At 42.9% G+C, this 25,552-nt stretch overlaps 1 protein-coding gene across 2 annotated transcripts in view; it reads right to left on the reverse strand.

Moving 5' to 3' along the window:
- LOC136864179 (hexosaminidase D) overlaps positions 1-25,552 on the reverse strand; it is a 650,818-nt gene that overhangs the window by 240,496 nt on the left and 384,770 nt on the right. For both annotated transcript variants that reach the window (XR_010859282.2, XM_067140836.2), the window contains exon 2: positions 10,007-10,125. Coding sequence is in view for 1 of the 2 variants with exons in the window: in XM_067140836.2 (XP_066996937.2) it covers positions 10,007-10,064 (58 nt within the window). In the remaining variant the exon portion in view is untranslated. The remainder of the gene's footprint in view (positions 1-10,006; positions 10,126-25,552) is intronic.

Below are 25,552 nucleotides of genomic sequence, written 5' to 3' on the forward strand. Positions count from 1 at the left end.
AGTAACACCATTCCTAATGCAGTCACTAATACGAGGGTTGTATAAGAAGCAGTGGCAACGTAGTCCAGACATTCGCAGGAGATCGGTCATGTGCAAATAGGATATGGGAGCGGTCAGGTGACGCTGTTGTAGTGTTCATTTGACGGGCATCCGGTTGGGAGTGTTGTTGCTGTGTGGCGTTGAAGTGAAGAATGTCGATTTAATCACGCTAAAGCAAGTTTCCAAAAGTGGATCAGCGTTCGTGGATTAAAATCGAGGTTGCCCATGGCAAAAATGCATCAGAATGCTATCGAGGATTATGTGAAGCCTGTGGCGAGAATGCATTACCGTATAGGACAGCTGCAAGATAGGTCAAGGCGTTTCATGCAGGCTTTGGAACACCTTCCGTACTCACCACACGAGTCCTTGTGACTTCGACCTGCTTCCAAAGTTGAAGGAACCCCTCCGAGCCCACCGATTTCTTGATGTGGCATCTGTACTCCGCGCAATAGAGCATCAACAGAGAACGCTTTGCCAACGGTCCCCAACGGCCCCCGTACATTTGGCAAAAGATTTTACTTGTGACTACAATGAACGAATGTAATATAATTGTACTTACTATTTTATTACGTTCTATCAATATTGCTACTACTTTATTTGCAGCCCTCGTAATAATAATAATGTTATCGGTTTTACGTCCCAAGAACTACTTTTGACGGTTTTCGGAGAGGCCGAGGAGCCGGAATTTTGTCCCGGAGGAGTTATTTTACGTGACACGAGGCTGACGTATTTCAGTACTTTCAAATACCACCGGACTGAGCCAGGATCGAACCTGCCAAGTTCGGGTCAGAAGGGCAGCGCTTCAAGCGTCTGAGCCACTCGGCCCGGCAATCAGTCAGTCACTGTGGTGAATGGTGTGAAGATACGCCTTGGAGGATTGGTCAGGGGGATACAACTAGGGAGAATGACCAGTACCTCGCCCAGGCTGCATCACCTTCTATGCTGAACAGGGGCCTTGGTGGGGGGATGGGAAGGTTGGAAGGTATAGACAAGGAAGAGGGAAGGAAGCGGCCGTGGCCTTAAGTTAGTTACCATTCCGGCATTTGCCTGGAGGAGAAGTGGGAAACCACGGAAAACCACTTCCAGGATGGCTGAGGTGGGAATCGAACACACCTCTACTCATTTGACCTCCCGAGGCTTAGTGGACCCTGTTCCAGCCCTCGTACCACTGCTCAAATTTCGTGAAAGAGCCGGGAATCGAACTCGGGCCTCCGGGGATGGCAGCTAACCACACTAACCACTACACCACAGAGGCGGACTAATAATAATAATAATAATAATACATTACTCCTACGGCTTTTGAAACAACGAGGTGCCGGATTTTTGTCCCACAGGCGTTCTTTGACGTGCCAGTAAATATGCCGACACGAAACTGACGTATTTGAGTGCTTTCAAATACCTGACCTAGCCGCAGTCGAACCCATCTAGTTGAGCTAGAAGGCAAGCGCTCTACCACCTGAAGTACTCAGTCTGGCAAGAAGCAATTCTAAGTACATCACTGCGTGCGATTGTACATATCACCTCACTGCGGCTCCAGGTAGTGTACATGTTAATGTGTAAGAAAACAAACCAAACCAAACCCCATGGCACTAGAGCCCTTGAAGGGCCTTGGCGTACCAAGCGACCGCTGCTCATCCCGAAGGCCTTCAGATTACGAGGTGTCGTGTGGTCAGCACGACTAATCCTCTCGGCCGTTATTCTTGGCTTTCTAGACCGGGGCCGCTATCTCACCGTCAGATAGCTCCTCAATTCTAATCACGTAGGCTGAGTGGACCTCGAACCAGCCCTCAGGTCCAGGTAAAAGTCCCTGGCCTGGCCGGGAATCGAACCCGGTGCCTCCGGGTAAGAGGTAAGCACGCTACCCCTACACCGCGGGGCCGGCTGTAATGTGTTAGAAATAACAATACATCATCACTGCACTGCAGTTTCAGGTACTGTGCATGTGTAAGGCGTATGAAAACGTTCTACGTACAAGAAACGAACGTTTTCACACTGAAAAATACTGTAATATAAAGTCAGCAGGGCACTACGTCTTTCATCATTAAAGACTACCTGAGCTACAAGCACAAAACTTTCAACTTCATTTCTTTTATTTTTGAAATACATTATTTTGACGTAATATCTATTCAGAGCCTTGCCAATAACCAAACTCCCTGTGTATGAAGTGGAGCACTGTAAGTTAGAGTTGTAAACTTTCAATACCGTGGAATATCATTTAATCAGTATTACATATCTTCCATATAGATCGTCCAAAAATTCTGCGAAGAGGCAAGTGGGATGTTACTCAGACAAATTTAAACAAATCGGCAATTATTTCCGACTTTCGCACGAGTCTCTCATAGAAAACCATTTAGCCATCCCCACTTTTCAACTACGAAACTTCAACCAAGATAAAAATGTCATCATACATTTGATAGTCTATAATAATAATAATAATAATAATAATAATAATAATAATAATAATAATAATAATAATAATAATAATAATAATAATAATAATAATAATAACAACAACAACAACAACATGATAGTACGAGGGTTGGGGAAAAAGTGATGGCAACTATTTTTTCTTGAAGATACCAGTCCGGTTGGAAAATGTGACATATACAGACGAAAGGACAAGGTGTTAACTACATGTGTGGACAACGAATAAATCTGAAATATCGTAACACACTAATTTATTAGGTACTATACAGGGAAATTTGGCCTTCCCGGTGCAGAAGAATCGCAACACAGTACACATAAAGTTGACATGACAAACCTGGGCCTAAAGACCCTTAAAGTAGCCCCTGCTACTGACACCACACGCTGCCAACGATGTGGGAGGCGCTGAATACCATCTGCCTCAGCATTTGCCGCACCATGTGTGAATCGGGTCACCTGTTGGCGTACAGCATTAGCAATGTCCTCTCGTGTTGCAAATCGCCTACCACGTAATGGTTCATTAATCTCTGGAATGAGATCAAAGTCACAGGGCGAAATATCGGGAATGTCGGGAGAGTGCGGAGGGTGCTCCAATTCTTCCCATCCCCAACGTCGCAGTAGCTGCCCTACACACTCTGCTTTATGTGTTTTTGCATTGTCGTGCAAGATTATTGTATTGTCCATAAGATCCGGACGTTTCTTCCGAACGCCACGTCGTACCTGTGGCACCAGGAAGTCCCTGTAGTACTGTGCGGTCACTGTTATGCCATGTGGAACAAAGTGGCAAACAATGACACCCCTGACGTCATACGCGACGATCACCATCAATTTGACTGGGGAAGGATTCTGACGGACCTTCTGCCTCCTTTGTGATCCAGCATGTCGCCACTCCGCGGACTGTCGTTTCAGTTCTGGTTCGTATGCCCTGGCCCAAAATTCATCGATGGCGATTATTTGTGACACGAATTGATCGCCGTCCTGTTGCCAGCTTGCAAGGTGGTTGGAGCATATTGCATAGCGCACCCACCTTTGAAATTCCGTCAGTGCATGCGGTAGCCACCGCGATGGGATTTTGCGCAGTTGCAGCTCATTACGCAATATCCTATGGACGGTGTGTTTCTCGATGCCGCTTGCCCTCTCTAACTCCAGTAGCGTCCATCGTCTGTCTTCATCCAAGAGCTGCTCGATGACGGCAGGTGCCACGTCGGTCCGCACAATGACAGGTCGTCCCGAACGTTCCTCATCACTGGTTGACACCCGTCCTTGCTGAAACTTTTCTACCCACCGTGCTACTGTACGGTATGGTAGGGCATTATTCCCAAGGGCTTCCACTAATTTGCTGTGACATTCTATCGCATTGCTCCCTCGGAGAACGGCTATTTTGATGTAAGCGCGTTGTTCAACACGGGTTACTTCCATCTCGCACGACATTCACCAACTGGCTGATTTCACAGCCCTCGCTGTGCTATCACAGAGCCATCTGTTGTTCTGCATACACACTATGCCTGCAGAACTTCCACACGACACATACACGTTTGTGATCCGTTCACATATCTACAAGAAGAAAAATAGTTGCCATAACGTTTGCCCCAATCCTCGTAATAATAGCCTCAACTATCGGCGGGTAGATAATCTTATTAAGTAGTGCAATTTAGGCATTAGGCCTACACGAACAGACTTCATTCTCATTGCATAGCAGTAAAATAGGAATCCTCCTGGGCGGTTTCTAGTATTAACTGGTTTAATTTGTCCGGTGAACGCTGAACCACTATACGCCCTTTAACATAACAACCATTCTGATATGAAAATCAACTGTATTGTCTGGATCGAACCCACGACCTTTTAACGATGTCGGACGTTCTACCTCTGATTTACTTAGACAATTAACCATCTTGATTAAATGAAACCAGAATAATACTCGAAAACATCGCGCTTGCAGAATGTTAACTTCAAATGTCCAGTCCTGATGAACAAGACAAAGAATATACAGCTTGTCAAGACATGGTCTAAAAGATGTTATAAGTTTACGTCTCTCCGAATTGTCTTCAATGAAATGCAGAGCACTTTGTTTCAGAAATAGTATTCTGAAAAAGAACTCTGCATCACTGAAGCAGACTGTGAAATAATCCTTGCCATAGTGGTTAGTATGTACATTTTCTGGCTTCTCCAGCAATTGTTATATTGCCATACAGCAAGGGGAATCGATGTATTATGTATCCTACTATTTTCCCAGCGAAATTTTCAGTTGATTTTAAAAGCTTACAATGGAACGTTGTCAACAGAAATGTTAACGAATAAAGTTTATTTGTACTTGTTTAACGTCGCACTAACACATGGAAGGTTTTAGGCAACGGAGGGATGGGAAAAGGGCTAGAAGTAGTGGTCGAGGCCTTATTTAAGGTACAGTCCAAGCATTCTCCTGATATGAAAACAGAATACCATGGAAAATCATCTTCAGGGTTGCCGACGGTGGGATATGAACCCACGAATAGTGTTCGACTGTAGTTCCATACCGAGTAGAAAATGTTATCGTAATACAGCAAATCGCTATGTTTTATGACTTGCATTCCCCGCTCATCTTTTCTTGCGAGCTGTCTCCTTACATGCGTCCTTATTCACGACCTCAGATGGTATTCATATGTATAGCTGAGAGAAATTTAGCACGTCCTATGTTGCATTAAAATCTGAAGAGACGAATACATTAGTTCTCCATGTTTGGAAACCTGACATTCAAAATAAATATAGAGTACATTAACCACCTAGAATCTTAAAAATGTAGAAAACTATCATACTGGCGTGTCATAAGAACATATAGCCCCATAAAGACTTCAATCTGCTGGGACGACTGACCTCCAGCCAGATGAACAGCAGAAAATGGAGGGTAACAAGAGTGATATCTTCAGCCATATGATTTGTCTTTCTTGATCTGGATAGCTGCCTCACACATCAGACAGCTCCTCAGTTCATCTCAGCCTTCAGTACAGAATCAAATCACTTGGAGAAGTCGGAAAACCAAGCCGGGGCGTCCAGGTAAAAGGCAGAAAATGTGAGTTTACATTACGAGGCTGGTTTCTGATACAAGATGTTATTTGATGAAATACTAGCCAAGCACCAACATTGCCACAAGGCAGAACTTTTATACAAGGAAATAGTGCGATCATAATCGGGTTACTTATAACGAAGCATACCCGTATATAGGCCTACCGTACTTCTAAATTTTCCGATTATGGCTCCAGCTCATACTAAAGAAGCTACCGCCCTTACTCGTTAATGTCCTACTATATTATGCCTCTTTGGAACTGTACTGTGTATATTGGATTCCCTTATACCCTTATGGTTTATAGATATGCTTTTTGTGACCCAATCACTTTTAGACTGATGATTCTACACTGAACCGTTCCCTATAATCTCATGTCCGAATCGTTGGCAGAATGGTCAGCGTATTGGCCTTCGGTTCAGAGGGTCCTAGGTTCGATTCCCGGCCGGGTCAGGGATTTTGACCTTCGTTGGTTAATTCCAATTGCCCTGGGGCTGGGTGTTTGTGCTGTTTACAACATCCCTGCAACTCACACACCACACATAACACTATCCTCCACCACTATAACACACAGTTACCTAAACATGGCAGATGCCGCCCACCCTCATCGGAGTGTCTGCCTTATAAGGGCTGCACCCGACTAGAAATAGCCACACAAAATTATCATTATTATTATTATTATTATTATTATTATTATTATTATTAAACTGACTGACAGAGCAAATGCAACACCAAGGAGGAGTGGTTCGAAAGGGATGAAAGTTGGGGAAAAAACAGAGACGGCACGGACGAATAATTGATGTTTATTTCAAATCGATATGCAGGTTACACAATGCGCACGGCATCGACTCAGTAGGATGTAGGACCACCGCGAGCGGCGATGCACGCAGAAACACGTCGAGGTACAGAGTCAATAAGAGCGCGGATGGTGTCCTGAGGGATGGTTCTCCATTCTCTGTCAACCATTTGCCACAGTTGGTCGTCCGTACGAGGCTGGGGCAGAGTTTGCAAACGGCGTCCAATGAGATCCCACACGTGTTCGATTGGTGAGAGATCCGGAGAGTACGCTGGCCACGGAAGCATCTGTACACCTCGTAGAGCCTGTTGGGAGATGCGAGCAGTGTGTGGGCGGGCATTATCCTCCTGAAACAGAACATTGGGAAGCCCCTGAAGGTACGGGAGTGCCACCGGCCGCAGCACATGTTGCACGTAGCGGTGGGCATTTAACGTGCCTTGAATACGCACTAGAGGTGACGTGGAATCATACGCAATAGCGCCCCAAACCATGATGCCGCGTTGTCTAGCGGTAGGGCGCTCCACAGTTACTGCCGGATTTGACCTTTCTCCACGCCGACGCCACACTCGTCTGCGGTGACTATCACTGACAGAACAGAAGCGTGACTCATCGGAGAACACGACGTTCCGCCATTCCCTCATCCAAGTCGCTCTAGCCTGGCACCATGCCAGGCGTGCACGTGTATGCTGTGGAGTCAATGGTAGTCTTCTGAGCGGATGCCGGGAGTGCAGGCCTCCTTCAACCAATCGATGGGAAATTGTTCTGGTCGACATTGGAATAGCCAGGGTGTCTTGCACATGCTGAAGAATGGCGGTTGACGTGGCGTGCGGGGCTGCCACCGCTTGGCGGCGGATGCGCCGATCCTCGCGTGCTGACGTCACTCGGGCTGCGCCTGGACCCCTCGCACGTGCCACATGTCCCTGCGCCAACCATCTTCGCCACAGGCGCTGCACCGTGGACACATCCCTATGGGTATCGGCTGCGATTTGACGAAGCGACCAACCTGCCCTTCTCAGCCCGATCACCATACCCCTCGTAAAGTCGTCTGTCTGCTGGAAATGCCTCCGTTGACGGCGGCCTGGCATTCTTAGCTATATACGTGTCCTGTGGCACACGACAACACGTTCTACAATGACTGTCGGCTGAGAAATCACGGTACGAAGTGGGCCATTCGCCAACGCCGTGTCCCATTTATCGTTCGCTACGTGCGCAGCACAGCGGCGCATTTCACATCATGAGCATACCTCAGTGACGTCAGTCTACCCTGCAATTGGCATAAAGTTCTGACCACTCCTTCTTGGTGTTGCATTTGCTCTGTCAGTCAGTGTATTATTATTATTATTATTATTATTATTATTATTATCTCATATCCTACAACGAGTTTCTGGAAATGACTACCATATCTAGGGCTACTGACTATACTGACTATAAAAGCAGCCCACACACACGTATAGGGGACCTGACTTTTATTTCATAGGCAGGAGTTAATTTCATGGCCTTTACATTTACACGAGTTAAATTCGAGTGTGTGTTTTGGATACTGGCTTATGAGGAACTGATACAGATAATACAAACACGTATTAAATATTACAGACAAGAAACCAAAGCTTATTTCCTGAGCGTGCAAACACATTTTGAATTGCTAGACATTGTGACAAGTTCAACTAATTGTAACAGTTGAATTTATTTTGTAGAACATTACGGCTGAGAATCTGAGAGTGTGCTTCTCAGTCTAACACCCCTGAATAAAATTCACCTGATCCTAGTAATAGCCATTCAGTTTTATTCTTAACACTCTTAAACACACCTCATGCTACAACAGCCCTGATGGATCTTCACCTACAAAGCGATCACTGTTCAACCCATAAGGTCTGCAGATTACGAGGTGTCACGTAGTTAGTGCGGCGAATCCCCTCGGCCGTTATACTTGCCTTTCTAGACTGGGGTTGTTATATCACCGCCAGATAGCACCTCTTCACACATAGGCTGAATAAACCTCAAACCAGGCCTCCCTTAACTGTCCAGGAATCGAACCCGTGCCCCCGGGTAAGAGGCAGCTTCTCCACCCCTAAACCGCGCATTGATCTTAAAGCCTTCAAATACCCTAAGTCCAAGACATGGAGTAACATCTCTTACCACATCCACACTCTGTCAGTTCGCGAAAGGAACATTAACAATAACTTACTATTATTAACTTGACGTCGCACTAATAATTTTACGGTTTTCAGAAACGCTAGGACCGGGCGAGTTGGCCGTGCGCGTAGAGGCGCGCGGCTGTGAGCTTGCATCCGCGAGATAGTAGGTTCGAATCCCACTATCGGCAGCCCTGAAAATGGTTTTCCGTGGTTTCCCATTTTCACACCAGGCAAATGCTGGGGCTGTACCTTAATTAAGGCCACGGCCGCTTCCTTCCAACTCCTAGGCCTTTCCTATCCCATCGTCGCCATAAGACCTATCTGTGTCGGGGCGACGTAAAGCCCTTAGCAAAAGAAACGCTAGGATGCAGGAATTTTGTCCTGCAACTGTTCTTTAACGTGCCGGTTAAGGTACCGACACGAGAATGACGTTCTTGAGCATCTTCAAATAACATCGGACAGAGCTGCGATCGAGCCCGCCAACTTGACAAAAAAGGCCAGCGATCTACCGTACCATCTGAGATAATCAGTACCGAGAACGTTGGCCGTGCAGTTGTGAACTTGCATTCGGGAGATATTGGGTTCGAATCCTACCGTCAGCAGCCCTGAAGATGGTTTTCCGTGATTTCCCATTTACACATGAGGCTGTCCCTTAATTAGGGCCACGGCCGCTACTTTCCCCAACCTAGCCCTTTCCCATCTTTCCGTCGTCCAAAACCTTCGCTATATTAGTGCGACGTTAAATAAGTAGTAGAGATGCAAAAGGAAGGACTGACGCTATTAGTTAATTAGAAAGTGTTCCGATAACCTAATAATAAAATGTTGTCTACTACTTTGTTTTTCTTCCGTTGCTATGTTTTGATAATATTTTTGCTTAAAAATTTAGCAGGATATGTGTATGCCAAGAAGTCCATTGAAGTAAATAAATAAATAAATAAATAAATAAATAAATAAATAAATAAATAAATAAATAGAAAATGGAAATAAAATGTGTATTTCAATCTGTTTTAAGAATGCTTACATAATAATAATAATAATAATAATAATAATAATAATAATAATAATAATAATAATAATAATAATACAATGTTCCACACCCTCCCTTTAGTTTTACCTAGATAGTTCCCAAATGACTACGAACAGGAAACATTGAAATAATAAATGCTAGCTGTGTGATAATCCAAACAGAGTGCAAGTAGTGCGAGAGAGGGTGTTCTTCAAACATAGAGTCGCTCAAAGGAATGAGCGCATGGTAATGTATAAGTTCCTCGCAGGTAATTTTACTGAGAAACAGCCCAATCCATAGCAATGTTTCTTGTGGGTATCCATAGGGTTTGTACCTACATCGGAAGTGAATTATGCTTTCATGATAATTAAAATTAAGTCTGATAAAATATTAAATGTGACGAGCATACAATACCACGTCACCGCTCTTTTTCTGAGCGGCTGTACAAGTCATATCTAGCAAAAGTGACCATCTAAACTCAAAGTTACTGTTCCAAATAATTTTAAACGACTAACTCATGCTGATGTGGCACTGTTTTTAATATGGTTTTAGCGGGACATCTTGCTCACCGAAAATTCCTTGACGCCTCACATCTCCAGTGGTGGTACCGCTCTCGGCAGCGCTCATGACCGAGATGAACTTATCCTTGTGTTGTGTAGCGGCCGCATGCACCAGCAATAGCACGCACCTGCAACAAGAACAGATATTCTATAGGCCTATCCATGAAAGGAAACCTCCTTAAATTTCAGAAAATACATTGAATGTACAGTGTACACTTCGGAATTAAACATATATATATTTACAATTTGATTCTCGTCGCACCGACACAGATAGGTCTTATGGCGACGATGGAATAGGAAAGGACTAGGAGTGGGAAGGAAGCGCCCGTGGCCTTAATTAAGGTACAGCCTAGCATTTGCCTGGTATGAAAATGGGAAACCATGGAAAACCATCTTCAGAGCTGTCGAGACAGTGGGATTCGAACCCACTATCTCCCGGATGCAAGCTCACAGCTGCACGCCCCTAACCACACGGCCAACTCGCCCGGTTATAATAATAATAATAATAATAATAATAATAATAATAATAATAATAATAATAATAATAATATACTAGTTTTAGGTCACAGTAGCTAATTTTTATAGTTTTCAAAGACGCTGAGGTTCCGGAAATTTATTTAAGTGCCGGTAAATCTACCGACCCATGGCTGGAGCATGGGAACATTTTCAAATGAAATATCAGTGGTAGAAAAGAAATACAAACATGTAAGCTGCATAATACTGCTATTGACTCTCGATGTGGGTGGTTATTGATGTATTCTTAGAAACTACACTTCACAATCGTACACATTATTTTAAAGTGTATAAGGCATGTGACAACGCTTAGCTTGTAACTATTTTAATTTGTTTTTCTTTTCCTGCACACCAACAAAATACCACTTCCTAAATGATCACAATGCAATACGATACACTATATGTATGCTTGTGATTCATTCGGGAGATACTAAATGTGATTCATAAACTGCAAAACTATAAGAATGCAAAATATTAGGACAGAAAATAATACAGGCGATTAATGAATGAAGTCGATATAAAGTGCAGGACAGCCAAGGAAGAATAGCTGAAAGACAGGTGCGAGCATGTTGAAGGTTGTACGGCTGTAAGGAAAGATAGATGTTGCACATAGTAAAATCAAGGAAACCTTCGGAGAAAGGAAAACTAGGTGTATGAATATTAACAGCTCAGATAGGAAACCACTTCTAGAGAAGGAATACAAGGCAGGAAGATGGAAGGAACATATTCAACATTTTAATGAGAAATATTGTTGCTGATGACACACTGGAGACTACATTTTGAGGTCAGAATTCAACAAAGCTTTGAAAAGCTTGAACAGGAACAAGACACTTGGGTTTGACGAACTGCTCGACTAAGGGGTATGTTCCGAGCTGTCAGTGGGCAGATGGCGTGGAGTACGTTTGAGTGGTGTCTTTAAACGTAGGAAAGATCAAAATATGAAGATAAAGTTGGAATTCAAGAGGACAAATTGGGGAAAATATTCGTTTACAGGAAGGGGAATTTTTTTTTTTTTTTTTTTTTTTTTTTTTTTTTTTTTGCTAGGGGCTTTACGTCGCACCGACACAGCTAGGTCTTATGGCGACGGGAAGGGGAATTAGGGATTGGAAAAACGTACCAAGGGAGACGTTCAATAAATTTCCAATTTCTTTGAAATCATTCAAGAAAAGGCTAGGGAAACAACAGATCGGGAATCTACCACTGGGCGACTGTGCTAAATGCAGATCAGTAATGATTGAGTGATTGATTGATTGATTGATTGATTGATTGATTGATTGATTGATTGATTGATTGATTGATTGATTGATTGATTGATTGATTGATTGACTTAGAACAAACCGACATGGCGACGTTATTCCATTTAATGTCTAAGATGTATGATACATAAGAAATGCCATCCGATTTTAGACAAAATGTTGTTTTTTCTATTCCCAAGAAAGTAGTTGCTGAAAAGCATGAAAAATATCGCACTATTAGTTTATTACCTAACGCTTGCACAATTTCAACACGTATTATTTACAGAAGAATAGAAAGACAAGTTGAAGTGGAGTTGTGAAAAGATTAGTTTCGCTTCAGAAGAATATTCTAAGAACACATGAAGAAATCCTGACTTAACGTCTGATCTTAGAGGATGGCATTAAGAAGGACAAGCCCGTGTACGTAGCATTCGTAGATCTAAAAAGGGAAATTCAGTTATGCTGATTGGACTAAGCTATTTGAGATTTGAAAGGCGATCGGAATCATATGGCGAGAAAGAAGTATTACTTACAATGTGTATAAAAATCAGTCTGCAAGGATAAGAATGGAGGGCTACGAAAAAGAAGCAGCAATTCAAAAACCCAAACCTCACGACGCAAGAGTCCCAAAGGGCCATGGCCTACCAAGCTATCTCTGATCAACCCGAAGGCCTGAAGAATACGAGATATCGTGTTGTCAGCACAACGTATCTTCTCGGCCGTTATTCTTGGCTTTCTAGACCGCGGCCACCATATCAACATCAGATATCTGTTCAAATGTAATCACGTAGGATGAGTAGACCTCGAACCAGCCCTCAGATGCAGGTAAAAATCCCCGACCTGGCCGAGAATTGAACCCTGGGCCTCCGGGTAAGAGGCGCGCACGCTACTCCTACACCGCGAGGCCGTCAGGAAACCAAAAGGCAGTGTGATAAGGCTGCAGTTTGTCTCCTGTTTATATAATACAGGCGGCAAATGACGTCAAACAGGAATTTAGAAAGGGAATCACAATCCAAGGACAGGTAATTAAAACACTGAGATCTTCAGATCCTATGGTTAATTTATCTGAGTCCGCAGAAGATATGGGTTGAATGTTATGGACATAGTCTTCGGGGAGTTGTATAAGGTGAAAATAAGTAAATCCAAAACAAAAGTAATGGAGTGCAGTCGAGCGAATTCGATGATGCTGGAAATATTAGATTAGGAAATGAAGTCATAAAGGAAGTACAGTAGATGAGTAGTGTTACTTGGGTAGTAGCACAACTAACGATCGCAAGAGGTAAGGAGGACATAAAATGCAGAACAGCACAAGTAAGGGAATTATTTCTTAAGAAAAGTAATTTATTCACATGGAACATTGATATAGAAATTAGAATGATGATTTTGAAGACTTTTGTCTAGAGCGTATCATTGTATGGAAGTGAAACACGGACAGTAACTAAGTTAGAAAGAAGGAGAATTGAAGCTTTTGAAACGCGGTTTTATAGAAGAATGCAGGAGGTGAGATGGATAGATGGAATCATGAATTTATTTCACTTTGTTGAAAGCACACAAGTAACGAAATCCAAAAAGTATTTTCTTTGCATAGAATATTTGTACATATCAAATATCACGAACAGGTGACTCCCAGAGCGTGTAAGGGAATCAGAATAACTAAGAAACGAAAAAGAACCATTAAGACTGTAAACCAGATGACAGCATAAGATTAATAGACAATGAGTAGGGCTCTTTGAACGGAAGGCTCTGAATGCTGACAATCCAGCCAAGGATACTGACTCTTTTTCTTCTTCTTGTTATTAACACTTTACAACTGAGAGCATTACGGCTCCTTCACCGTTTCCTGACACATAGAAGTGATTGGCAGAAAATTAAGACACCGAAGGGAAATAGTAAAATATCATAGTGATTTCTTAGCTCGTTAATACAGGGAGGTTCATCTGCAATTAAAGGATGAAATTCTCTGCTTTTAGAACGGCTTAACGATAACATTTCCTACACACTGTTCTAAATGCTGCTTATCACCTTCCTAATAGTAGAACTACGCATGTTTATTGGCAAAGTTTGTAATGAACGTATGCAAATCACGAAAAATTATATTTTATTACGAAAGACAGTAGTACAGGACGAGGTATACAATGTCTGAAGCTGATTCTTCGTATAGTGCTGGTATCACTCATCGACACCAAATTAACTGACATAATTTTCATTCGTGTCAGAACAACCAGGCACAAAGTACAACATTTAGTATTCATTTTCCATTTAGTAATAATGTAATTTGTTTTTACGTCCCACTAACTATCTTTACGGTTTTGGGAGACGCCGAGATGACTGAATTTAGTTTCGCAGGAGTTCTTTCACATGCCGGTAAATCTACCGACACGAGGCTGACGTATTTGAGCACCTTCAAATACCACCGTACTGAGCCAGGATCGAACCTGACAAGTTGGGGTCACAAGGCCAGCGCCTCAACCGTCTGAGCCACTCAGCCCGGCTTTCCATTTAGTGTTGGTCATCAATAGCTGTTCCAATTTCGACAGAACTTGATGAAATCAGGTACAGCTCATGAACATTTCATATTTTCACTACGCAATTGCATTGTGATCTCAGCTGATAGCAACGAATGACGAATATAATCACATCTCCCTTACTAACTAGGGAAACGTTTTTTATAAGCGTCTTAACGTTTCCTGAATGATGCTGAAGACGAGGACGATGACAAAAGGTAATGATTATAAAGGAACAGCACACTTGCGGGGTAAGAACAGACCTACATCGGAGTTTACACGACAACATATTCTAGCAACGGGTTATTAAATCTGACGAAAGATGAATTATAACACCTCTTCTCTGTTGAATGATGGATAATGTTCAATCAAGAGACAACTCCTCACGTCCCCTGAAGAACCTGTCGGTCTCTTTCACTTCATGTTTAACCGGGCGAGTTGGCCGTGTGGTTGGGACAGCGCAGCTGTGAGCTTGCATCCGGAAGATAATGGGTTCACACCCCACTGTCGTCCGACTCGTTGGCTGAACGGTCAGCGTACTGGCCTTCGGTTCAGAGGGTCCCGGGTTCGATTCCCGGCCGGGTCGGGGATTTTAACCTTAATTAGTTAATTCCAGTAGCACGGGGGCTGGGTGTATGTGTTGCCTTCATCATCATTTCATCCTCAACACGACGCGCAGGTCGCCTACGGGAGTTAAATAGAAAGACCTGCACCTGGCGAGCCGAACCCGTCCTGGGATATTCCCGCACTAAAAGCCATACGACATTTCATTTCATTACCCCACTGTCTTCGGCCCTGAAGATGGTGTTCCATGTTTTCCCATTTTAACACCAGTCAAATGCTGGGGCTGTACCATAATTAAGGCCACGGCTGTTTCCTTCCCACCCTTCCCTATTCCATCGTCGCCAAAAGACCCATCTGTGTTGGTGCGACGTAAAGACAATTATTAAAAAAAGTTGTACACTTTTATATAGCAAAGGTAACTCCGTAAGTTCGTAAGTCGCAGCTCGCAGTAACTTCACGCTACCGTCCTAACATTAGGCTACACTGATATACACCGCCTTATAACTGACTATTCTGCCGTTCCAGCACTAGATGGGATTATTGCGTAGCGCAGGGTCTTGGAAGTACTTGAAGAAAAAAAGAAACTTTTGTAGGGAAATCGACAATATTATAAAAACTACATGTTTCCGAAGACCTGCAGACTGTAGGCCTACGTTTTAAAATGAAAGGTTGTTCACTGAAATGTTCAACCATTTTCTCACAGTTTCCATTCCCGAAAACGGCTTATCAAATTTCATAAAGATTGTTTGCCTTGGTTCGAGGACAAAGAAGCTCAGTTACAGTCCATGAGTACTACATAATTGAGGAGTATTGATAATTTCTGGGCCATTTCAGCCAATTCCAAACTAATTATTTGGATTAAGCTGAGATACAACAACTTACTTGATGTGCTTAGACAATTTATCAGGAAATGTTCCCAACAGAGGGATGTTGATATGTGCACGTTTCTTGATAAAGCCATTTCCGTACAGGCCACGAAAGCCCTTGGAGAAGTGGAAGGTAAATGCCTCCACCATTCACAACCTCAACAACTGGATGACGATAATGTTTGTTGTTTAAAGGGGCCTAACAGCTAGGTCATCGGCCCCTGATGGTACAAGGTGCAACGAAATGAAAATTAAAACTTCGAAATGTACCCACTGATTAGAATCTAAAACGAATATTGATGAAAACACTATAGTGAAACAAAAACAATAAGCGGATTAAAATCACAATGTCTAAATTATTGGTATGGTGCTTATTATCGAAGGGGGTCCAAAATCCAGGTCACCGGCTCCTCATAATTGTACTAATCACTGGTAAAGCAGAACCATGGTGTACCTCGTATAGTGCTACTAATCACAGGTGACATAGACTGATGGTGTGTCTCGCATGGTGGTATTAATCATAAATAATGTATACCCATGGGATGTCAAGCACAATGGCAACACTCACAGGTAACACAAACCCATGTTGTTTCGCATATACTGTAAGTGTACTACTCACAAGCAACGCAGATCCATAGTGTTCCTCACACAGTGGCACTAATCACGGGCGCCGGTATTCCCGTGGTGTTCGACCATCTGCTGGTAAAGTGGCTGGCAGCCGCCCAGGAGGCAAACTACCTGGGGGTGTAAATCAGCTGGTACTTTGGCTTGCGTGCAACCACCTCCGCGCAAGCGCAAGGTAACTACCCGGAGCTAGACACCGATATACGGTGTTGGCTAGACTGATTTTCAGCTACTTCTCGCTTTCGAGTGAGGTGCTATCTATCGTTAGATGTATGAAGCTCATTTCGATTGTCTTCTTTTCCTGTGCTTGCATCTGCTGATTACCACCAAAAAGCATAATAAATGGAGTTTTAGGAGTTATGGACAATGATTTATGTCAAGCTTTCGTGACTTTAATCTATGAGCTTCAAAATCAATACCTAATTGGGATTAAAATCTCGAGATTACATTTTCTCACGCCAGTTATAACCTGTCATGTAAGGCAGCGTTTTTGGAAAGTAGTCTCGCAGTAGATTGGTCAAGTTGCTCGCTCCGTAATAGAAGGTACGCAGGTTCTCTTCGTTTTAAAAACGTACATTTAAAAAATTATTTTCGTTCCCTGCCGTTGTTCTTAACACTCCTTTACGTGCTGCCATATACGTATATACATACATATCATCCTCATGGACTTATTGCCTTTGACCATTCTATCTGCAGGCTTCTGTGATCTGATTAAGTATCTCCACGAGCCTGTATTTGCAACTAGCTCTGTGATCTCGTTTAGTTCCACATGCTTCCATTTATTGAAAATGCGTTACATTCTAATGTTTAACTTTATGACGATAAAGTTGGAAGGAACTGTAAATCTAATGAACTAATCGGGGTAAATGTCCATTCATAGGAAGAGGAATTCGGGAATGGAATAGTTTCCAACTTCTCTGAAATCATTTACGAGAAGACTATGTAAGGAACTGATAGGGAATCTGCTACCTGGGCGACAGTCTTATATGCTTTACTACTATAATGATGATTGGAATTAATCATAACATCTTTATCTATAAGTATCAAATAGTAGACACAATATTGTGATTAAATCTTTCACTGAAATATATTATTAATAAAAGAACGTATGAAAAGAGGCATACAGATGAATACAACACTAATAATGATTTTTTAAAAGAAATATTCGGTATAATGAAGACTCGAACCTGCATACCTCCTATTACGAAGCGAGCGCGTTAGCCTATATGCTACGAGAACGTATGGGGTAAGCGAGATACACATACTAACTTATACCTGGTGTCTGAAAACTGAAAAATTAAAATTCGAAAATTAAAGCCCATTTGAGATGATTTCCAAATAGGTTTTGATTTTGTATCCTTGTAGGGTTTCTTTGCGAAAGCTTGACGTATAAAATGTGTCCCCGATGCTGTCGATGCGAGAGGCTGGTGTGACTGTTGCAACCTAAGGGAAGCATTAATGTTCAAAATCCTGCAATATAATATCGATCACTGTTAAGGTATCATGCTTTTATCAGTATACTAAGCTAATTTAAGTTGTATGTCACCACAAATACAGCTAATAATATTCAGCTCTCAAAACTTGCCCGGCAGGTAAAGTCTTATCGGGCTTTCGAAGTGGCCGATAAATTACGCACCGGATAACTACGATGTATGCTGCCGTTAGCGCTACCTGGGAGTGGACGAACGGAAACATCCTTTTACGCGGATGGCAACTTAAGCGCTACTTTAACAGTAGGTGGTAGAACCGGCCCTTAGTGGAATTAATTACAGGTCACGTATACTAATCATAGGCACTGTAGACCCACGGTGTATGACACATTATGGCAACGCCCACAGGTAACAAATTCCATGGTGCCCTTCACATAATGGAACTAATCTCAGGTAACGCAGACCCATGATTTTCTGCACATAGTGGTACTAATCACGGGCGCCAGCCAAACCTGCGGTGTTTCTCACAGTGTTACTAATCACAGGCAACGTACACCCATACCGTTTCTCAGGAAGTGGAACTACTCACAGGTAGCGCAGACACATTCTGAACACAGGGCAACCGACACATTCCAGCACAGCGTTACGGCAAATGGACATTAGTCCGCGCAGCCCAAGCCCCCCCCCCCACCCACTCCTACCCGCCTTGGTGGAATACACGCGATAGTAATAACCACAGGCAACGCCCAGGCCCGTGGTGTTCCTTACCATAAAGGTAACGTAGATCCATAGTGTTCTTCACAAGGTGGAACTAATCGCAAGAAAAGTTGACCCATGGTGTTCCTCACGTAATGTAGTAATCACAAGTAGTCTCGTGCTTCTAATTCAATCACCTCTTGGTCGCCCCTTTTAGTCGCCTCTTACGACAGAACAGGGGATACAGTGGGTGTATTCTTCGTCTTCGTCCCCCATCCACAGGGGGTCTCAACAACTTGGATAGAGTGGTTGACTCTGTTCCCGGCATCCTTTGCCCTCACGTATTAACACAGTACTGTTCTGGTGAAGACTGGTGAATATCATAGTTGTGTGTCTCTTCTGAAAACTCATTTCTGATTTTCTCGACTTCTTGACCAGAAATGGAACCCACGTACTTCCGGGTAAACCGTTAAGGCCTTAGCTGTTTCAGCTAGGTAGCCCCCAAGAAGATTTCTTGCAGTAGGAAATAATCATACGCATACCAGCTTAGGCTTTCACAGCTGCCGTAACAAAGGGTATATAAACTCGAAGGAAGTATTGAACATCCAGGAGGATATGGAAGAACACGTGCAATGTTTACTCTGATACTGGAAATGATGAGAGAGTAGCTAAGATGGTAGAACGCTGGCTCAACGAAATCATGTTGGTGGATTCGATTGGTGGATTCGATCCTACTTCCGTCCGATGGAATTGAAGGTGCTCAAATATGTCAGCCTCGTGTCGGTAGATTTAGCAGCACCCAAAATAACGCACGTAGAATAAAATTCCAGGACCGCAGCGTCTCCGAAAATGTAAAAGAATTTAGTGTGACATTAAAACAATTACGTTGTTATTTTATTAACTGTGGAAGAAGATCGTAGCCGGAGTACAGCCAAGAGATTGAGTGACAGATGGAGCTAGTTTACCACAAAATAGTGTGTTTAATCCTCACAACACTACCTGTGGACGTCACACACAACGTATCGAGACAATCATTCTCAATCAAAGTCCCTGCTGACGCCACGGCAGATCAGTCAGTGTTAATTGGACCGATCGTATCTGCACGGTGCAGGGTAGGCATTTTGGTACCTGTTCTGAGAATCTGCCTGTGAACCAGCTAGTAAAACCTTATCATGGCCCAAAATTTACCTCTCATTTACCTCTGTTTACTACTTTCTCACTTTCTTTCAAAAGCCATTGAATCCACCTTTCATAGCAGGCTACGCTAATCCATGCTCAATGAAGGAATGATCTTCCCACAACACCGAAGTGAAAGAGTTCGAAGCTAGGTCACGATGTTTTTTCATATCTGCCTTCAGGGTAGTTTATCGATTTATTTTCCGAACATCCATCAGGTAAATGCTGATGTAGTATCATTTTTGGAGCACAGGCCAGCAATCACAATAGTGCACACGTTCATAGACATTGCATAAATATCTGACATCAGACAACAGTTTCCTTTCACGAATCCACAGGATTTAGGATCAAAATTGCTAATGGTTTTAGCACGGGTCGACATCATCACTACAAAGAGTGAGATTAATGCAACGTAATTAACATAAACTTGACAATGTGAGTTTATATCTTTGTCGCCAGTCGATTCGACAATTTTCTTGGATGTATGTCAACTAAACTTTCTAACAGCTGGCATTTCATTGCTTTATTACACGAACTCGATTATGAAAACGGAATAGAGTTGTATTATAAACTGTGATAACTGCCTGTTATTCACCCGGGGAATTTTTGTTAGTAAAACCCTCATATTTTCTTTTCATATAATTTAAAAGAAGAGAAGTATCATGGTTCTTATGTTGCCCAGAGAAAGATCTCGAGGAGGTGCACATGATGTTCTTCGTTAGTAGCACACAAGTTAATATTATAGCAGCCCGGGACCCACAAAATCTGGCGAACGGCATAGAAGCGAACTATCATAGCAGCTCGCACCGTATTGCTCCGAACACTGTTCATTGTTCGTCCTCCCCTTCCACATAGTTTTACCCCACAGTGATCGAATTTGTTAGAAATGTTTCTTAACTGTTTCTTACGACCTCTATGCCAAATTTCACTCTCACTGGTTTTGTGGTTCCTGTGATATCGTGATTAGTATATGGTGGTATTGATGATGATGCTTAATGTATAATGAGGTATAACATCTAGGTCATCGGCCCACGAATGTGTGACATTTGGCATTAATATAAAGAGATATGCATTTTTAAATAAAGAATAGCAGGCAAGCTTTTAGTTTTATGTGGAGGTCGATATCGTGGTCAAAACCACACGAGATCATTAGTTTTATGTGGACCCCGAATCACAGGAATGTGACTTCTGATATCAAAGAACCCATGTGCATCGACCGGAATTCGAGCCGCTACCACTAATGTGAGAAGTCAGTGACAAAGCCAGTCGGCCATCACGACCTCATATTTACAAGCATGAACGTAAGTATTCGTACATACTACTAGGAAACAACTAGAGTGTTTATTTGTGGAACTCTCAGTACATACAAACATAAATACTCCTGATATACATAAAGGTAACTAATGGCTTGAACGTATGGACACTAATGATGCAATTTCAGCATTCTTCATATAAAAACATTAACACTTCTCTCAACACGAATGTTAAGCCGGACAAAAGTATTCGTACACTCAGGTAACATTAATTTCCTCGAACGATAAACAATAGTGAATTCATTCCCTCGGTAATTTGTGTGCCTATCTCGTCTGTAAGTTGCATACCTCAGTTTCTTGCTGATCCTGTGCAGCAGATTTTCAGTTGCCTCTGTTGCAATATTATGCCACTCCTTCAGCAGCAATTCTCTTTTAGCTGAGATTTACTAGAGATGTGGTGTTTTCATACCCGTCATTCCAGTTAGTTCCAGAGGTGTGCAATAGGATTGAGATCAGGAGACTGTTCCGAGGTATTTTAAGCTTTGGGGCGTATTATGAAGCACCCATAGTCGGACAATCTCGGCTGTATGCTTGAGTTCGTTGTGCTGGAAGTAGTAATCGTTCCCCAAACCCAGTTTCTTTATTCTATACTTGTAATTTTCTATCAAAATATGCAAATAAACAAAACTGTCAATAGCTCCCGCGATTACAGAGGGAGTTGGCCTTGCGGTTAGGGGCACGCAGCTGTGAACTTGCATTCGGGAGATAGGGGATTCGAACCCCACCGTCGGCAGCCCTGAAGATGGCTATCCGTGGTTACCCATTTTCTCACCAGACAAATGCTGGGGATGTACCTTAAATAAGACCACGGAGCCTTATTTTCTACTCGTAGCCCTTTCCCATCCCATCAAAATTCTCTCAATGGCAACTAGCTCCGCGACATCACACGCGGCCATTTATCCGCAGACCATAACACTACCTCTACCATGTTTCACAGTAGCTGGAAAATTCTGGATGTTGAGAGCAGTGTTGGGCCTCCTCCAAACCAAACCACGGCCATCGTTATGAAACAGGTTGAATTTATTTTCGTCCGAGAAAACAACGTTGTTCCAGAAATCGAGGTCCTTTCCTACATAAGCTTTTGTGAACTCTGATCTGCTCTTAAGTATTCTTACTTATGTAGAGCTTCTTTTTGGGTATCCTAGCTCTATAACCTGCACGACTGATGAGACTCCATATTCCTCTGAACTGTTCTCCAATATAAGCACACATCGCACCAGATGAAGATTTTGGGTCCTTCTTGATCATTTGCATCACGTGCCTCGTTTCACTAGTGGTCAGTTTTCTTTCTATGCTTACTGGCAAGTTCGTTTTCTCTGAATCTCGTAATTACACTCCACACAGCATAACGACTTCTCCCAACGGTTTTCGCAATTTCGGAATACGACCAATTTGAACCACTTATATCCCACCAGTCACTCAATACAACTCGTTCAACATGCAGTCAATACCTGGGAAAGACTGAGTGTGGTAGACAACTAGTTTATTTCTTTGTTCACAGCCAAGAGTACGAATACATCTGACCTGGAAGAACTAAAAGTTACAATGTAAACACTTCTGGTTTTCACACACAAATACAGTTTTTAACTTGTGGATGATCTGTGGTATAATGGGAAGCATGTTTCCCAAGAGGAATGGAGTGTGCACACGAAATATTAATCGATTCATAAGTTGCTTGCTGTAACATCTTTTACTGTATGAATACTTAGGTTCGTGTCTGTATACTGGGTTAGTCACCTAAGACGAAAAGTGAAAAATCCACAGCCTATTTCCAGTCACTCGACCGGGTCAGAGATGGAAGGAATGAACGAAGCGGTGAATCTAGCGGCGAGGATAGGGACTGTGTCGGCTGCCGAAGAATGTCTCGCTCCTCTGGGGCTATGACAAATGACAGAGAGGAAATGAAATGATATTGGACAGCATTGCTAGAATAAAAGATGACAGGGAAAACCGGAGTACCCGGAGAAAAGCCTGTCCCACCTCCGCATTGACTAGCATAAATCTCACACCGAGTGACCAGAATTTGAACCACGGAATCCAGTGGTGAGAGGCCGGCGCACTGCCGCCTGAGCCACGAAGGCAGTCACCTAAGATAGTACACCGAAATAACATGTAATCAATTAAAGCTATCGATATCCTGTTTTGTATTCTTAAAAGTCATTCAGGGGCTCGTGAAACCTTGCCGTTGCGATTTAATGAGACAATCAGCCGCCTCATTTCCATTGTAGTTTCCTTTCCTTTGCGACCAATTTGAACCACTTATATCCCACCAGTCACTCAATACAACTCGTTCAACATGCAGTCAATACGTTTTTCCGTGGTATTATTAATAACGGAGATATTGACACCAACTTCGTTTAGAAAAAAATAGAACTGAAGTAATTTCTAACACTAGCAGGAATGTTCGTGCTATTACGAATATAAAAAGTATAATCAATTCATATATCGCACAATTACTTTCTGAAGTATCGTCGTTGTGCAAGCGAAAACCGCTGTGTGAAAACGCTGTGGGAGAAATAACAACCCGCACCGCATATATCACCAAGAGTGAGAATTCCTTGACCAAACTTCTAAGCTGAAATATTTCACATAGCGGTTTTCCCAAACGCAAAGGAGATGTAATAAATACCGCAACTAGCCATTTTAGTGGCTAAGAGTGGCCGCTGGTATCAGACAGCGTTCGCTGACACAAGGACGAGGTGACAGGCTAGCTGTTTCCTTATCGTGATCCCAACCAAAAAAGCTGGTACTGTACTGTATAGTACGCACAAGCATGTCTCATAAATACAGTGTGATAGATAACTTGGGCTTGCTAGGTGTTTGTGACAGCTGAACTAAAGACGGGATAGGGAGGTTTATGTTGGTGATAATCGTACAACCAGCTCCTGAAACTTCCTTTCCAGTTTTCACTATTTCCATTTCCAGTATGCCTCTAGAACAAGTAGATCATTTCCTCTATCCAGGAAGTATTCTCTCTAGTAACTGCTCAACGGAGAAGGACGTGGAGAAGAGCGAATGGAGAAGAAAAAAGACGGAGAAGAAGAAAAAAGGTGGTGAATTTTCATTTCAAATCTCCCATGTGGTATTTTTTTTACAAGTTGCTTTACGTCGCACCGACACAGATAGGTCTTATGTCAACGATGGGATAGGAAAGGGCTAGGAGTGGGAAGGAAGCGGCCGTGGCCTTAATTAAGGTACAGCCCCCAGCATTTACCTGGTGTGAAAATGGGAAACCACGGAAAACCATCTTCAGGGCTGCCGACAGTGGGGTTCGAACCCACTATCTCCCGAATACTGGATACTGGCAGCACTTAAGCGACTGCAGCTATCGAGCTCGGTACCATGTGGTATTTGAAATGTACCCACTCTGGTGAAAAGCCAGTTATGATGCCACTGTTACAGGACTGAGTATCTTAGTACGTTAAACGCTAGTTTTCTGGGCTCAGGCTATTGAATCTGAGTCTCGATACTCTAGAATTCTATGCGATAGTCGAATGCCTACTCACCTTAAACCCAAAGTCTATGAGACTGTCGTCGTCCGACCAGTCGTTCTGTACGGCTCTGCCCGCCAACTGGGGTGAGAAGCTGTGATGGTTAGAGGGTTGGGTTTTTGAGCCCAAGTTGGCAGGCTCGATCCTGACTTAGTCCGGTGGTATTTAAAAGTGCTCAAATGCATCAGCCTCGTGGCGGTACGTAAATGAACTCCAGCATGACAAAATTCCGGCATCATGACGTCTCCAAAAAACCTAAATGTTGTTAGTAGGACGTAAACAAATAACATTATTATCAAACATGAACAACCTCTGCAGGCCATGGAGATGCGCATGTTTCGCTGGTCACTTGACCTGACCTGACTGGAGCATGTCACGAACCATTTGGAAAATCATGGGTGTTGCTCCCACTGTGGAGAAAATGCGCGAAATCTGACCCAGGTGGTAAGGCCTCGTCTCGTATCACGACGAAACATCTGTCATCTGTCATCTCACCCTGTTTGGAAATCGACCACGTGATGGGCCTAAGAAACATTGACTTGATCGGATGCAGGAAGATATGCGCTACGCCAGCGAACACGCAAGACCAATAGCAATAACACGTGTATCTAACAAGCACTGCAGGTGGTGAAACCACCGCCGCCATCTTGAGGTAGGATAGAAACGGCGAGCTGGGCTTGGAAGAGTAGACATTTTTCCATGTCGTCTCAAAACTCACGAGTCCCAAAACTCACGAATTCCAGGAAGAGGATTAGTAAGAACAGGTTCCTCTACCTCGGCCAGTCTCAAAACTCACGAGCACAGCTAGTTCTTCTTTGAATGGATAAATGTCCACCCTATTACTGATGGGAAAATGGAATACTTTTAATAATCCAATAACTTCCATCCGATTATTTAAATAATCGAATGAGTTTCAAATATCATTCAGTTATATCGCAGAGAATAATCGGATGCGACATGAGTAATTTTTTTCGGTTTATGTCAGATAGACAATCTATTGAAATAAGCCAATAGATGAACTCTTACGAAAAATAGAAATGCGCCTTTTTTTCAAATTAATCTCCAAGTGTTGAAACTAAATGAGTGAATTAACTTTCTTGATCTTTAATATATCTAAATAAAACTCCTTATTCAAGTAAATGC

This window comes from Anabrus simplex, chromosome 2, assembly GCF_040414725.1.
Source record: "Anabrus simplex isolate iqAnaSimp1 chromosome 2, ASM4041472v1, whole genome shotgun sequence".
NCBI classification, from domain to species: Eukaryota; Metazoa; Arthropoda; class Insecta; order Orthoptera; family Tettigoniidae; genus Anabrus; species Anabrus simplex.